The sequence below is a fragment of the Passer domesticus genome, chromosome 13 (assembly GCF_036417665.1).
Source record: "Passer domesticus isolate bPasDom1 chromosome 13, bPasDom1.hap1, whole genome shotgun sequence".
Taxonomy (NCBI): domain Eukaryota; kingdom Metazoa; phylum Chordata; class Aves; order Passeriformes; family Passeridae; genus Passer; species Passer domesticus.
In genome coordinates this window covers 1,309,015-1,326,078 of record NC_087486.1, presented here as the reverse complement: position 1 = coordinate 1,326,078, position 17,064 = coordinate 1,309,015, and the positions used below count along the sequence as shown (strand labels likewise).

Genomic DNA, 17,064 nt, shown 5'->3' with positions numbered 1-17,064 from the left:
GCTCCCCGTGCCAGCAGAAGTGGCTCCAGACCAAGCCCAAGCTGAGGGGATCTGATTGCTGCCTGCAAATGCTAATGTTCTTAAATAGTCAAGAGGTAATTTGATTTTCAGCTAAATTTCATTAGCTGCCAACCTGGAAAGGAATTCTCTGAAAATACGAGGGATGATTAGACTCAGTAACAACTAAAAAAATAGTTTTGTCATTTCTTGAACGAGCTTTCTTAATTTCTTAATGAAGCTTTGCCAATATTTACAACCAAACTTATGTTCCACCTTCCCTGGCGTGGTTTTCCAGCTTGGCATCAGTGCCAGCCTTTCAGTGCCATTCCCTGGGACTGGGGCTCTCAGGGCACAGGGAGCTGGGACCATCTGGGGTCCCTCAGACACATTTGGGCTGAGCCAGGGGAGATTTGGGATCTGCTGCAGGCTCCAGGAGCAGAGGAACCCCAGGTGCAGGAATGTGGGTGTTCACCCTGTGTGAGGGGAGCCTCCTTTCCCCAGACCCTGCTCCCCAAAGAGCAGGGACTGCTGGAGCCTTGTCCCAGCTCCAAAAACGCCCCCCTGGAGGGAGCAGAGAGCTTCTGATAAGAGAAAAGCTTCTTGTAATTGTGCTGAGTGAAATCAAGATATTTATCTTATTTCCTACAAAGGAGAGAGGGGATTAGAGTTTTACAACAGCACAGCTTCCTTCAATTTTTGAAAGATAATCTCTTTCAATATGCCTGGATGTTGGAAAAAGAGATTACAGTGAAGCAAAGCCCTTTTTGTTATTTGGCCCCACGCAAGGCTTGGGATCAGTTTGTGTCTGGTGGGGAAGCTGAGGCTCTGCAGGGCCCCTCAGCTTTGAGATGACTGAGATGTCCCTCATCTTTGTCTGCCTCTAACTGTGGGATTTGTGCTTTGGGCAGTGAGGGCAGCTGTGCCAGCTGGGGCAGGGTCTGCCTTGCAGCTGGAACTGGGGATGCATGGCCAGAGCAGAGCCCCCAGCCCCAAAACCCTGCAGCTGCAGTGCCTGACATCTCCTGCTGGCACAGACTGAGCCCCCAGCCCCAAAATCCTGCAGCTGGAGTGCCTGACAGCTCCTCCTGGCACAGACTGAGCCCCCAGCCCCAAAATCCTGCAGCTGCAGTGCCTGACAGCTCCTCCTGGCACAGACTGAGCCCCCAGCCCCAAAATCCTGCAGCTGCAGTGCCTGACAGCTCCTCCTGGCACAGACAGAGCCCCCAGCCCCAAAATCCTGCAGCTGCAGTGCCTGACATCTCCTGCTGGCACAGAGCCCCAAAATCCTGCAGCTGCAGTGCCTGACATCTCCTGCTGGCACAGACTGAGCCCCCAGCCCCAAAATCCTGCAGCTGGAGTGCCTGACAGCTCCTGCTGGCACAGCCCAGGCCTGGTGGACACCTCCCACTTAAATAATGGAGTGAACTTCAATAACTGCATTTAGATAAAACAGCCATCCCTTAATGCAGCACCTATAGGATCCAACTCCCAGTCCTTTGCCAGGCTCTCCACTCATTCCAGAGGTCCAAAACAGGATTTAAAACTAATTTTGGTGCCTGAATAGACTCTATTATGGATAGAACTTTGCTCTCCACCTACTCTCCTTCTGTTTCAGCTAACCTTTGAATGTGTTGGGCTGGTTCTCTCCTCTCCAGAGATTAATTTGGTTTATCAGCCAAGTGTTTTCAGACAATGCAAATCAGCATGTGCAAAGAGCTCCACATGCCTTAGGGTTAGAAATTCTATGGAAACCTCAGCAATTATTGTCATGCTCTGTTCTTCCTCGTGGCAGCAGTATCTACAACTCGGAGCTAATTGTGTAAGTGCATTTTAATTTTAGGTTCACTTCTTTGTTGTTCTTTTCAATAATTCTCTTCCTTTCTGATTGCTAGAGGAGAATTTATTTAAGCATTGAAGGCACTACCCCATTGAAAAGTCACAATGTGGAAAAGCTTCCCTGTTGCTGTGTTAAAATTGCTTTTAAGGCTTTTGGAATGCCTATGGGAGAGAAAACCTTGTTATTCCCAAGACATTTTGGCCAGAAATTTGGCATTTCCAGGAAGATGTTGAGGACTTTCAGCATGTCTGTTGTGCTATGGGGTTTTTTAAACAATTTGTCATTTTTGAGATCCTTTCCATTGCCTGTGGGGTGAGCCCAGCTGTGAGCCCAGCCCTTGGGCAGCTCTGAGCATCTTTCCACCTTCAACTTTCCATTGCAAACCAGGAAATTGGCATTTGAGGGTTTGGTTTGATTTATTTGGCATAGCAGAGGCGATCCTTGCCACCATCTGCTGCTCGGTGCATCCTGAAGGGTGACCTGGCCTGGGAAGTGATCCAGAGCCAGCCTTGCTTTGGGTTTGCCACCAGTGAAGCTGCACTTTTGCTGTGGGAGTGTGGGAATGGCATCCTGGCCTGCCAATATTCCACCCCAGTTCAATCCAGCTGATTGAGGCTGCTCCTGCACGAGCTGATGATTTCCAGTCCTCGCTTCTGCATCCATCTGTCTGTTCTGGGGCTGTCACAGCCCCTCCAGGCAGCCAGGAAAGAGCATTTTGAAATGCAGGTAACCAGATTTCGGAGGCACTTTGGGGGCTCCCCAGGGGCTCCCAGCCAGGCCTTCTGCTGGCTGCCCTTAAATTGGTTTGGAAGGCACAACCACATTCCAGAGGTCTGGAATGAGTTTTGCACAGCAGTGCTTGGGATAGGCTTGGCTGTGTGACCTTTCCTTGCTCTGGGCTGGGATCAGGAGCATCGCACGGTTCATCTGGAATTCCTCCCTCCCTGTGCTGCTGTTTCCCTCAGAATTCCCATCTTGCTTCACTCAGCCTTCCCTGGCACTGGTTTCAAAGTCAATCACGTCCCTGAGTGTGGATTGTGTCTGCCACTGTCACTGACAGCCCTTCAGAGCTGTTCCTGCAGATCTGGCAGAAGGGTTGTTAATGAGGCTGTTAATTTGTGTCACTCCACTGAGCCATCAAAGCACTTCGGAACGGCAGAGCATGCGGCACTAAAGAGCTTTTTGCTTTATCTCTGAAGTGTTTGTGTTATCATGGAATCCCTGAGGCTGGAAAAGCCCTCCAGGATGGAGTCCCAGCTGTGCCCCATCCCCAGCGTGTCCCCAGCCCAGAGCACTGAGTGCCACCTCAGGAATTCCTTGGGCACCTCCAGGGATGGGCACTCCCAACCTCCCTGGGCAGCCCCTTCCTTTGTTTTTGTACTTTGCCCTGATCTGATGTCACAGCCCAATGATGTAACATCCACGCAGGAGCCTTTTCCTGCTCTGAAATCCTTTTCTCTCAAAATGAAGTCTAACAATTCCTTTAACCTCCGTGTTTTCCAAGCTCTGAGTCCTGGCAGTGTTTTTTCCACTTTCCCTGAAGTGAAGCCACTTCTGGAAAAACACATAAACAACAGTTTAAGTGCAATGCTGAGCAATTTATTGTGGAGATTTATTTAAGAATTGAAGGAAAAAATATAGATTTATCCCTTTGCAAAGCTGCGTGAAACGGAGCAGAGCCAAACAGGCAAACTCAAGAAAAAATCAAGAAACTGCTCATGTCTCACATTAATGTTATCTATGAGTAACTTCATCACAGATTGATCTGTCAGTGCACAGGAGCAGTCCCAGTTTCCCCTGATATATTAAAGGCACATTAATGCATTCAGGGAGATTCATGCCTTGTGCTGCTTTTGTGACAGGCTTTTACAGCACCAGAGTTGGTGTTTATTAGCACTGAAAGCACTTCATAACACTTGGATCCAGCTTTTGAGACAAGAACTGCACAAACCAACTGCTCTGCAGGCAGGGAAGCAATTAGGAGTGACACTGCCACGAGGGCTGCCAGGAGAGCTCCAGAGAGCTCAGGGAGGGATGTTTTATCCTGCAGGAGTGTCCCCCCACCTCCCAGGCAGGGATGCAGCCCCTGGGCATCCCTGGAAATCCCTCCTTGGGCACAGCCCTGTTCAGGAGGGAGGGACAGCAGCACTGAGCTCTGCTCCTGGGACAGGGACAGCACCCAGGGAAGGGCTGGGGCTGGGCCAGGCAGGGTCAGGCTGGATTTTGGCAAAGGTTCTTCCCCAGAGGTGCTGGGCACTGCCCAGGCGCCCCAGGGATGGGCACAGCCCGAGGCTGCCAGAGCTCCAGGAGGGTTTGCACAGCCAGGCTGGGATTTTGGGGCTGTGCAGGGCCAGGAGCCGGGCTGGATGGTCCTGTGGGAGCTCAGGATATTCCATGATTCTGTTCTGTGAGAGAACCCCATAAAACACCAGCTCACAGAACTCAGGGGAATGAATGATGCACTGCAGTGACAAACCAATTCCTCTGTTTTTGAAAGGATCTTTGTCCTTGATAAATTTTAAAACAAGCCCATAAAATCCTTTAAAATAAGCTGCAAGCTAAATTAATTTCCTTAAAACGCTCTTTCCCCCTATGCTTGGCTTCACGTGTGTTTGCCTGGCAAGACTTGGCTGTAAAATTGTGTCTGCTCACCTTGGAGTTCTTCTTGTCCCATAATGAACAGTTGGGCACACAGGCTGCTGGCTGTCCTGGAGCTCCCTGCCCTCCTCTCCTCCCTCGTGGGCTCTCCTGTTTGCAGGCACAGCACACACAGTGTAGCTGAGTCTGAAACAAGAGCCTCAAGCTCTAAGGGACAGCTCTACATTATCCTCTCACGGAATAAGGAAAGCTGTTTAACTCTGAGGAATTGTAGATGCCTGAAATTTGATTTCTTCCAATGCAGGACTGCTGTTTTATAGGAGAATTTTCCTTTCCACGTGCACTGTTTCAGGCTCTTGTTGGTCAGGAGAAAAGTGCAGATGAGGGAGGGGTTACAGCTGTTTTAGGAACCCCTGGAATTCCCAGTTCCACTTCAGGGGATTGGTGAGAGACCAGCAGCCCGCAGAGGGGGATTGTGAAGCTCATCCTGCAGGCAGGCACAGATCCAGCGTTGCTGAAGATGAAGTGGTGACTGCTGTCCTCCTGCACTGCAGGCTGAGTCAGGGAGCTCAGCTATCGCTCTCCATCTGTACCTAAAAACCCAACCCAGCATTTCCAGCACATTGGAGCTGCCAGAAGACTCCAGGACCACCAGCCAGGGATCTCCAGCAGCTCTGCACTGCCTCCATAAATCAGGTTTTTTTAGCAGTGATCATGGCTGCTAAAATCATGGGGACAAATGAAGTGGCCAAGTTACAACTCCCTGGAGTTTGGTTTAAAGCCAGATGTGGCTTCCTCCTGAGAGCATCCTCAGAGCAGAGGGGTGGCTGGTGCTCATGGAATAGCTGGGAGGAAGGCAGGACCCAGCTCCCAAATCCCTTCCAGAGCACTGCTGAAGAGGTTTTGGAAAACAGGCTCAGCAGAGAATTCCTGCCTAAAACCCTATGGGGAGATTTTCTTGAAATGCAGAATGATTCCCATAATGGTTTGTGGAGAAAAGGCCTCCAGCTGATGGCTCAGATGTTCTAACACTGAAGTCAGGCTCCTTCAGTGGGAGGTTTGGGGATGTAGCTCTGACTGATGCCATTGACTGCTCAGTGTTTATGTGGGGCTGTTTCCTGATTAACCAGCGCTGTGTTTTTTCCTTTTTCCCTCTTTAACTCCCTCACTGTGTCTGTCTTTGCTCCTTCCTGCACTAAAAGTGGCTGTTCCTCTGTCTCCAAGCTCCTCCTGCTCTTCTGCAGCAGACCAGCTCCTGTCTAGCCATGACCATGCTCTGTAAGTCCCTTCTTTTATTACTGCACCTCTGTCTGTTCACTGTTTATTGCAACCCCCTGTGAACCCTCCTTGAATTATGGCTTAACACCTGTGGGGTGGAGGCAGCAGCCCCAGGGGAATGGGATGTCTGGCAGGGCTTTGGGAGTGGGCTCCTGCTGCAGGGTAGTGTGGATAAGAGGGATTTTCCCCTTTGGGATGGCTGATCTCACTCCAAGGACCAGGCTGCAGCACTGCAGGCTCTCCTCAGTGGGCAGCACACAGGGAGAAGCAGGATACAGAGAGAGGGTTTGGATATTAGGAACAATTCTTCCTTGTGAGGGTGGGGAGCCCCTAGATCCCTGGCAGTGTCCAAGGCCAGGTTGGACCTGGTTTAAGTTGGTTGAACCTGGCAGCTCAGAGGCTTCCCCTTCCCTCAGGGGTTCCAGCCACCCTGGGAATGCTCCAGGGCCAGGCATGCAGCTCCAGAAGAGTGGAAGAGTGCAGAACTGGCTTCCTCCTCAAAATGGTTTTGCAAGAGGGCAGGGAAAGGAGCAGGGCTCGTGGCAGGACTGAGAAAGTGCTGGTAGTCACAGTGTGGGACTGGCAGGACACAGGGAATGCCCCTCTCCCTTCAGTGCCACACCCCCAGGCACCCATCCCTTCTCCTGCAGCCCCAAATCCTGGGCACACTGCACAGCTCCCACTGAACCTGCAATATCCCAACAGATTTGGGGCAGGCAGGGGCTTCCCTCTCCTTTTCCCCTTCAGTGCTTTTGGTTATTCCTCATCAGGCACGCAGATTTCAGCGAGGCAGCAGATTTTACACCTGCAGAGTTCAGGGCAGTTTCTATTCCCTCCATCTGGAATTTTCACCAGGGAGGTTCCCTGGGAGGGCTGGGCACGCGGGGAGGCAGAGCTGAGCTCAGGCTGCAATCTGCTCCCTGGAGCTGCTCTGCAGAGCAGCCAGCACTGGGGGAGAGCTGCCACCATCCCTCCCAGGCCTGCAGGAACACAGAATCATGGAATGGTTTGGGTTGGAAGGGACCTTAGGGCTCACCTCTTCCACCCCCTGCCACGGGCACCTTCCGCTCTCCCTGTCCAGCCTGGCCTGGGACACCTCAGGATTCCTCACGTTTGGGATCTCAGGCTTCACTGAGCACTCAGAGGTCTCCATTGCAGCTGTACCCAGCAGTTATTCCCTCAGTCCTTTGTGTCAGCTGTCTGTGAAATGTCCTCTGTGGGTGTTTCTGTCTGCTCTCACCCCTCTGGAAGCATCCCTGTGTCCACCCCTTTGTTGTGATCCATCTTGGCTGCAATTTTCCCAAAAAGCTGCACTGGAGAGAGGCTGCAGGTGTGTGCTGCTGGGTGTGCTGCTCTCTCTGCTCTCCAGTGGAATTGTTGCCTCTGCCTGGAACAATCCAAGCTGAGCTGCTGCCAAACCCTGTGACCCTTGGACACAACACCTCTCCCCTGGTTCTGCTGGGCACAGAGAGGAAAATCTTGATTTTCCCTCATATCTATGCAAAGTAGTTACAAAACCTTACCCATATGGTCTGGAAGGATTTTACACTTCCCTGGTCAAAGTGACAAATACCTCCCTCAAGGTCAGGACAGCAGCAAAATATTCAGATTCAGGAAGCAACAAAGAGCAAGGACAAAAAAAATCAAAATGCACTGGAAAAAGGTGCTCTGGGCCAGTTTTCCCTGGTCTGGAGACAGAACTGGGGTGAGAAAACTGTTTTCTCTTCTTCTGCTCCTCTCTTTGTCCTTGTTTATGTCCCCAGTTGATTTTGTCACAGTTGCTATTGATGAGATCCTCGGTGAGGTTGCAGAAAAGTTATTGGAGATTGTGCTGGGGTTTTTTTGAGGCTTAGAAGCCCTGAGAGAGGAGTTGTCAGTGCCTGTTGTATGGGCACAGCTGATTGAAGCACCTCAGGCATCAGAAAAAGTGTTTTCACCTTGTAACTCAAACCTTTCCCCACAATCATCCTTGGAGGCTGCAGGATGTGCCTGGAAGGAGAAGGAAAAACTCCTTTTTGTCTTTTTTCCTACATCAACAACCCCTTGGTGTGGTAAGGATGGTCCCTGCTGGGAATTCTGGCTGTAGTGGTACAAGAGGTGTCTTGGAAGGAGGTTTCAGCAGCACAAACCAGGGGCTGCCCAGCTTTCCAAAGCATAAATCCTTCAGTTTTGGGGAACAGAACCAATGGAAATAGCCACCCTGGAACAGGCTTTCTGCAGGAGGGGCAGGAAGAAGGATCAGTGCTCCAGGATGACCTGAGCTGGATTTGTGGCACGTTGCTGGGCAGGTGCAGCGGGTGCCCTGCCAGTCCCACGTGCTTTCCTCAGCGCCAGGAACTCCAGGGCTGGGCAGCAGCTCTGGCTTGGATCCAAAGGGAAGGAGAGAAAGCTGCAGTGGGGGAATGAGGAAAGAGAGGGAGGCTTTCCCTTTTTTTCCAGTTACACCCCAGAATAAAAGGGGAAACAGGAACAAGTGTGTGTGAGTGTGTGAGTGCTCTGCATCCCAAGGGCACGTTCCAGCAGCACACTGCAGCCAGCACCTCTGAAGGCTTCTCCAGACACCCTCCCTGGGACCTTTTCCTGAAGATTTCAGGGATCTGAGCTGAAGCTGCTCCTCCATCCTCGTTCCTTCCCCCCGAGGCCGCGGGAGCAGCAGGAGGAGCAGGGGGGACAGACGGAGCCTCGCGTGGTGCCGATGGCAGCGCCATTTCCAGAGCTATCAACAGTGTCATTGTCATAGCTCTTGGAATGGTTCTGCCATAAGCACTGGACTGCCTGCTCGGAGGGCCTGGCCCCACTGGAATTCCCCTCCGTTGGGATGGAGCCGGTTCCTGAAGGATGGATGGATGGAAGTTGGCCCTCAGAACCTGAGTCTCCAACAATCACCACGCTCTCCTGAGCCACAAATCCCCGCAGAGATGGCTGATGCATCCAGAGCTGCCTGCTCGGGCCAAGAAGAAGCAGAAAGTTCGTGGAAATGTTGGGAGCAAACCAGTCAGGCTCTGCTTGTCTGTCTTTGGGAAGAATTGTGCTTTCACAGTGAGGTTGGGTGAGTGGGGACAAGGTGCTCATCCCAAGCAGCCCACCCTTGGATGGTTGTTGTGGAACTCCTGTGCTGCCCTGCAGTTCTGTTCCTGCAGGAACCACAGCTGGAGAGAAGATCCTGTGGCAAAATCATCACAAGGGGAGCTGTCCAGCAGAACAGGAGCAGCAGGAGCTCTGGGGTCACAGGACAGGCCCTGCCTTGGCTGCCCTTTGTCCTTGCTCCAGGAGTTTCCCTGCAGAGTTCTGTGTTCTGCCATCCCAGGATTTTTTTGGCAGAGAAGAGGAGGAGGCCAGCAGCTCCAGGCCTTGCTGGGCAAAGAAATCATCGTGGATGTGCCAAGGAGGTGCCCAGGAGGTGCTGGGGAAGAAAATGCCCTGTTCCCACCAAGCCCTGGCAAACAGGGGACCATTCCCTGCTGGAATTCCCATTCCATGGGCAGCTGATCCCTTCTGGGGCTGCCTCAGGCCGTGGGTGTGCAGAGAGGGGCCAGGTCATGGGGAAAAGCTTTTGGAACAGGAGCCAGCTGTAAAATGTTGACAAACCCAGATCTCCCTGTCTCCCATGAGTGATTCCTGCTCCAGAAGATCCCACAGGGATCTGAGAGCCCCAGCAAGGGGAAATGTGTTTGTGGCTCGAGGTGTGCAGGATCAGGGATGGATTCTGGTCGTGCAGAGTCCAGGCATTTGTGACAAACCCACAGTTTACTTGGCCAACCCTCTGGAGACATTCTAAGAACTAATTAATTCTTTCAGTTTCTGGATTAAACTCCTGTGCAAAACATCCCATCAAACAGAGACCATTATATGGTGTGTTAGTGTAATTAAATAAAGAGAGAACTGAGCTCCAGAGATGCCCACAACACTTAATTAAGATTAATTAAGCAGCATGAATTACAGCTGGAGAGGATGAAAGGGAGCAATTCAGAACTGGCTCAGCAAAGGGGTGGGATGCTGGGTTGATAAATTGTTTTTCAGAAGCCAAGTTGATTGCAAGGGGTTGGGTTTAGCCCTGGAGCAGCCCCAGGCCAAACACAGGGATCCCTGTGCAGCTGGAGCAGGGAAGGCCTGGATTTCTGGAGCATCCTTAGCACAGATAAAGCTCTGCCAAGATAAACACAAATTTCCTTCCCTTTGTCTCCGAGGCAGCAGTGTGATCTTCATTCCTTAGAATCAGAGAATCCCAGAATGGGTTGGGTTGAAAGGGATCTTAAACCTCATCCAGTTCCAACCCCAAAACACCTCCCGCTGTCCCAGGCTGCTCCATCCCATCCAGCCTGGCCTTGGGCACTGCCAGGGATCCGGGGGCAGCCCCAGCTGCTCTGGGCACCCTGTGCCAGGGCCTGCCCACCCTCACAGCCAGGAATTCCCCCCCCCCAAAATCCAACCTAAGCCTAAAATGGTTTGAAGCCATTTGCTAAATTACTGGGCAAAGCACATCTTTGGTTGCCTCAACATAACACAAAGATTTGTGCTACAAAATTTGGTTTATTTTGTGAGATCAGTTATTGCTGTAGGAGAGCCCAAACTTCAGTCAGTTACACTGGAAACTTGATGGGTGAAAAGCAATTTTCTGTTCCATTTGCCACATGTATCACTGCTTTGCTTTTCCTCAGGAAGGAGCAGACATAAATCTGAGCAGATTTTATTTACCAAAGCAGGGACTAGGGCAGAGATTTATGGACTGTGTCATCTCCTCTGGAGTAGAAAATACACAGGCCCAGGGGCAACCAGGGGATGGCACAACCTTCAGAAGTCTGAACTTGTTTGTTTGCTCTGCACGGCAGATTTGATGGCAATGCATAAAGAAATGGACAGGTGGGGTCTCACAGGTGGCCCTGAAAGACACTCAGATCTGCAGGAGGACCAGAAGAAAGCACAAAATATCAGGAATAACCTCGTGTAAACAGCAGGGATATGGAGATAAAGGGTTTACACACACACAGGCCTTGGTTCCCTCCTCCTGTGCTCAAAATCAATTCATTGATCAGTGGAACTCTTCACGTCATGTCCCAGTCTGCAGGGAGTTTCTCTAAGGAGTGATCTCCAGAGGAGTTGCTGAGAGCTGGTTTTACTCTGAGTAAAAGAAAACCCCAAACCCATCAGAGAATAAATAAATTCTGCTTGACTATGGTCCCTTGTTTTTTGGGTTCCCCTCATCCTCCCCATGAAATAAGCTGTGCCTTATATTTGGAATTCTGCCCCTCCTTGCCCTGGACAGGGCACATTCAAATGTTGAGCTTGACATTTTTCTTTTGGGCACCTTCAGGACATTTGAGGCTCTGTTCTTTAGGATGCTTAGGGAAAAAAAAAAAAAAAATGTTTTCCTCAGTTTTTTGTTCCAGAGAGGTTCAGAGGGTCCCTGAAATCCCAGAGGGAGCAGGGCCTGGCACCACCTGCACAAATCCTCAGGGGTTTAATTGGAATAAAATCCCAGGAGAGGCTGAGGTGGGGTAACAGCAGCAGCACAGGAGGTTTGGGGACAGGGTGACAGGAACTGGGCACTCAGCAGCCTCTGAATCACAGCACGATGAAGCAGCAGCTCCTGTCAGGATCTGACCCTGCTGGGAGAGCTCTTGGCAGGGAAGGGGATGAGCCAGGGGAGCATCATCCTTCCTGAGGAACAGGGGAAGGAACACAGCCACAGGCAAGCTGTGCTCCTTGGCTGGGAACCTGCACAGCCTGAAACCACAGAAACTGCCCAGGAAGGAGGCAGGGAGTGAAATCTGAGTACAGGGAGCCTGAAATCCCAGCCTGCTCCAAAGCAAGGCTGTGCAGGGAGAATGTGGAGATTTTATCCAAATTCAGCACCCACTGCCAATGCCCCCATCTGTGGTGTGACATTTAATCCTGATAAAAGGCTCACAGAGGATGAGGAGCGGGGAGCACAGCTCACCATTAATTAATATTGTTCACAATCCCACGGGTGAAGCTGTACAAATTCACACCCAGTGGGTTGTAAGGGAGAATGTCCAAAGCCAGGAATGTGCTACTTTAATCACATCATAGAATTAGTAATTGGAAAACCTGGACAGAGAAGGAAAGGGGAGAAGAAACTCACACTGAACACAACACAGTGGAACCTGGTGTTTGCTCTCTCAGGAGGATGGAGACCTGAGGAAAGGCAGCCAAATAAACTTAAATTAAAGTTGTGATAAGACTGATAAATAAGATTTAATGAGCTTATCCTACAACAGGTCCTATTTGAGATATTAAAAGCATCACAAGGTTATTTATTATTAATTTTAAATGTTTTTTCTTATGAAATATAACAGGCTTTAATTTGACTATTATTTAACTGCTATTTTGTTATTTCATTTGTATGTCATTATTCCATTACAAGAAAATACAATTCTCAGCCCTTAAATGAAATACCTTAAAGTAAGCACAGCTTCCCAGCACCACCTTGGGGCTCACAGAAGCTCCCAGGACACAAACTGTGGATTTGGCAGGACGGAAGGCAGGGAGGGCTGGGTGAGCCATTCCCGGGGGAGCAGAACCCCCCCGAGCCCGGAGGGTGGGAGGGAGCCCCAGCTGCTCCGAGGGCGTTGGTGGCATTTGCTCCTGAGCAGCCCGAAGGAGTGACAGGAACAATGTGCACATGCCAGCCTTTTGTTACCAAACACGTGCTGCTGGGCACAAAATCTGGTTTTGACACCTAAAAAAAAGCTCTGCTCTTCACACACAAAGTAGGGAAGGAGGGGGGAAATTTTTTTGCCAGATTTCAACGAGCTGTAATTCCATTTTCCACTGGGTATTTCAGTGGGGAAAAGCCACCCATTCCCAGAGGGAGAGGGTTGGTAAATACTGAAAAGGAGGTTTGGATCCCCATGCCTGGGGGTGGCACTCAGAGCTCTGGCTGGGGACAAGGTGGGGACAGGGCACAGCTGGGACTGGATGGGCTGAGGGGGCTTTTCCAGCCTGAGATTCTGAGATTCTCCCACTGTGGCACATTTGAGACCTGACAAACTCCACTGAGCAGCTCCAGCTTTTGCCACTATTTCACTCCACAGCTTTAACAAATGTAGGTTTTTTTCCCCAGCAAATAAAAGATTTAATTATGGCAGTGGTGAAACCTCCATTAAAAAAAATTATCTTCCATTTGAATATTATTAATTGATGCTGCTTGTGTTTCATTAATTGAAGCATTTAAAGCCAGCAGCCCACTGTGAGCCCTCCCACGTGGGGGTGGCTGGAGCTGCTCTGTGCCTGAGCACTTCCAAGAGCTCCTCATTATCACATTTGGGGCTCTTATGGCTGTTGCATTAATTATGGCGCAAAAACGAACTGGAGGCCAAAATCTGGAGCTAATTAGTGCCTATAATGGAGTGCCAAGCTTAACATTAACGAGGGAGAAATGGAAATGGGGAGTTAATGGGAGAAAAAGGGGAAAGGGCTCCTCTTCCCCACATCCCCTGCATGGCCTCTCTCATTTGTGGACTTGTTTATCCTGGTTTATAATTAGCAAATGCATTTCACTCACTGCAAACAAGGAGCCCCTCGTTGATTCTGAAATTTGCATAATTCCTGTCCTTTGGTGCCCAAATTGCTGCTTCTGTTGTGGAAACATCAATTTCTGCAAGGTGAAAATGGCACAAATCTAAAGCAGAAGCAGCTCTGGGCCATCCCCACTTTGGTTTCCATCACCAATTCCTCTCCATAATACCCAAATTCCAAGGTTTTTCAGCTGAAGTTGAGCAAAATATCCTACAGTGGAAAACAGGGAAAATTATAAACATCCAGGTGGAGCAGCTGAAAGCAGAAAAAATAGTGGGAAAGGGAAAATTATCAAATTTAGCAATTGTGGTGAGGGGATTGGAAAGGACCACAGAGAAATTCATTAATAGAGCCTGGCAATAAAAAAAGATAAAAAAGGAGGATGGAAATGAGCACCTGCAGTCCCAGGGAAACAAAATTTGGGTGGAATTCAGCAGGAGAAAACCAAAAGGAAACCAGATGCTGAAGGGTTTGGACATTTCGTTTCAAGATCCTATTTCAGGTTATTATTTCACTGCACTTCTAAACATCCTCCTCGAAAAGGATCCACAGCTCCTGCAAAGACAAAAACAAAGGGACTGGAGGGGGTTTAGTCTTGGTTTGCCAGAAAAAAGAGAGATGATGGAACAATGGGGAAAAAAGGAGAGACAAACATATTGGGAAATGCTCTCTTTGTTTCCTGAGACTTGTCAGAGACAAAAAAAAAATCTCCTTTTAATCTTTTTTTTAAATGTTCCTCTTATTCAAGAGAAATAAGTATTTACTCACTTGAGAACTGCTAATTTTAAATGTGGATTTCTGCAGAAATCCTCCCGAGTGCACTGGAAGCTGGTGATGTGGGCTGGAGCCAGATGTTTCATAAAACCTCTGCCTGATATTTAGCAAAGAATGACGAGGCCTGAGTTCAGCTCCCAAGGTCGGAACAGCATTATTTGATTTAAAGATAATTAAGAGATTCAGCTTAACTGCTCAGGAGTGGGAAAATAAACACTTGTCATGAGACAGAGAGAGATTTGTGTCTAGATGTGACTACAAAGGACTCTAAAATCAACATTGCTGTCAGAGCCATGTAAATAATTCAGCAATCCCAACGTTTTCCCAAGATCTGGGGTTTCACATTGGGCTGTAACGGGATAATTCAATTTATTCTTACCCTGCTCTAATGATTTGATGGTCAAGTGCAGAACTCACTGCAGGGATGGGAGCAGGACAAATTCAACCAGAGGTTACAGAGTTACTGGGAAGCTTTTAATTTTCTGGAGTCTGTGAACCTGGGAATGCTGAGAGAGGTGTGGAAGTTTCATATGCAGCTGCATTAAAAGCAAATGTTTTGTGAAATTCCATTTCATTTGGCCTCCATTTTTTCAGCAGAAGATGGAAATAGAGCAATGCATTTTGTTCCCAGTTCATTCTGACATTTGGTGGAGTTCAGATTTGAGGGTTTTGCTCTTTCAAAGTGGAAAAATATCACAGATTAAAATAGGGAATTCCAGAGATTCTTGGATTTTGTGTCACACTTTTCTCAGTTCTCTTTACCCATCATCTCCCAGTTTTCCAAAAATATGAGAAGTCCCTTTCCAGCAGACAGGAGGAGGGGACCTTCCTGATGTCCTGGAGAACGCGCTCAGATTTTGTTCCTGGCCCACTGCAGCTCCATCTGTGGGATCTTTCTGGTGCCACCCAGATCCAGCCTGCACTTCCAGGAGTTGGTTCCTGGGGCTTTGTGGCTGCCATAAAACACAGAAATTAAAAAAATAAACCTTTTCCACCCATTCCTGACCCAGGAACGGAGCAGGCACAGGCTGGGATAAAGCACAAAAATCACCTGGAGCTGCTCTCTTCCCCTCACTCCTAGAGTGGTTCATGAATTCCGTTGTTTTCTAATTCAGAATTTATAATTCTGGAACTGAGCAGATGGTGCAGGGCTGATTTCAGGGATGTGTTCATTAAAATAACCTCTGCCAAGTGATTGTTCACCACAATCCCCACTGCAGATCAATTATTTTTCTTGCTCTTGTTATTCCCTGTGGGAGCAGCAGAGCTCTGAGGAATGGGCACGATCTGGAGGGTGAAGTTCCAGCAGTGGTGCTGCAAATATTCCAGAGGAAAATCACTTTGGGAGAGAAAGGAAAATGCAGGGAAAGATCAATTGTGGAGCAACACAATTGTCAAAGCTTAGAAAAATTTCAATCCTTCGTTCAGTTTGGAAGCTCAGTTCCATTTAAAATGTGGCTCCAGCCAACTTTTACCTCAAAACCTCTTCTACCTTCCACTATTTTAGGTGGTTGAGGAGAAAAAAATGTATAAAAAAACATTATTGAGAACAGGATTCTACTCAAGCCAAATGCAAATCTTCCCACTTTATCCCTTTTTACATAATTTCATCTTGTTTTCCTCTGGGTGCTCCTGCAAATAACAAAAGGTTTGTGATACAGTGGGAGCCATCATCCTCACCTACTTGCCTTTTCCTTGGAGATCTGTTCCAGGTGGGATGGTGGCTGTTCCTGGGGGAGTTTCTGGTTGTAGACGAAGGAAGAAAAGTGCTTGGAATTGTTTCATTTGGAGCTGGGCTTCAGCAACTGGAAAAGGAGGAAATGGAGACACAGGCAGTGAATGTTCACTGCCAAAATTGTCAATATCAGTGGGGAGATCAGTCCCTGATAAAAGCAGCAAAGGGTGTTGAACATCAATTGCAATCTGCTCGTTTCTGCTTTTTTCCTTTGTGTTTTTGTGAGAACAAAAGCAGGGCTGTAAAATCCCAGCTTTTATCCAACATTAAATCACTGCCCTACAACTGGCAGGAGGCTCTGAACTTACATTTGAAGGGAAAGGCTGCAGGGCATGGAAAACCCCACGGAACACAAAGGCCTGGCAGCAGAGGACACCCTTAACAGACTCCTGGAGATGTGGGGAATATTTTAGGAACGATGTGCTGGTACCTGAGCAAGCCATAAGCTGGCACTCCCTGTGCCAGGGATGCTCTTTCCTCCTGTCCTAGCAGTCCTCTTTCCCCACAGGGTGAACAGCTGGAAGTGTTGAGCTCACTGCCAGAGGCTTCAGACAGACACTTTGTGCCACAGACACCCCGGGACACCTTAATGACTCCTCTTTAGCTTAATGAACCTCTAACAATCGGCACCGCCTGCTCTTGCTGCTCTTGCTCCACTCTGGGACGGCTGCAGAACACGGAGGAAGGTTTGGATCCTTGGGTGTCCCAATCCCTGTGCATCTGGAACCTTGGATATTCCAGTCCCTGTCTGTCTGGATCCTTGGATATCCCAGTCCTTGTCCATTGGGAACCTTGGATATCCCAGTCCTGTCTGTCTGGATCCTTGCATATCCCAGTCCCTGTCCATTGGGATTCTTGGATATCCCAGTCCCCGTCCATTGGGATCTTTGGATATCCCAGTCCCTGTCTGTCTGGATCCTTGGGTGTCCCAGTCCTTGTCCATTGGGAACCCTGGATATCCCAGTCCCTGTCCATTGGGATCTTTGGATATCTCAGTCCCTGTCCATTGGGATCCTCGGATATCCCGGTCCCTGTCTGTCTGGATTCTTGGATATCCCAGTCCCTGTCCATTGGGATCTTTGGATATCCCAGTCCTTGTCCATCAGGAACCCTGGATATCCCAGTCCCTGTCCATTGGGATCTTTGGATATCCCAGTCCCTGTCCATTGGGATCTTTGGATATCCCAGTCCCTGTCCATTGGGATCCTCGGATATCCCAGTCCCTGTCCATTGGGATCCTCGGATATCCCAGTCCCTGTCCATTGGGATCCTTGGATATCCCGGTCCCCGTCCATTGGGATCC

At 49.3% G+C, this 17,064-nt stretch overlaps 1 protein-coding gene across 4 annotated transcripts in view; it reads left to right on the top strand.

The window, feature by feature from the left end:
• Positions 1-17,064, top strand: part of HTR4 (5-hydroxytryptamine receptor 4) — a 67,474-nt gene that overhangs the window by 42,984 nt on the left and 7,426 nt on the right. Inside the window, exons 7-8 of one of the 4 annotated variants that reach the window (XR_010347289.1) lie at positions 5,638-5,713; positions 16,270-16,447. The exons of 1 other annotated variant lie outside the window; for it this stretch is intronic. Coding sequence is in view for 1 of the 3 variants with exons in the window: in XM_064388059.1 (XP_064244129.1) it covers positions 5,638-5,698 (61 nt within the window). In the remaining 2 variants the exon portion in view is untranslated. The remainder of the gene's footprint in view (positions 1-5,637; positions 5,714-16,269; positions 16,448-17,064) is intronic. 2 more of the 4 variants (XR_010347290.1, XM_064388059.1) reach the window with 2 other exon arrangements.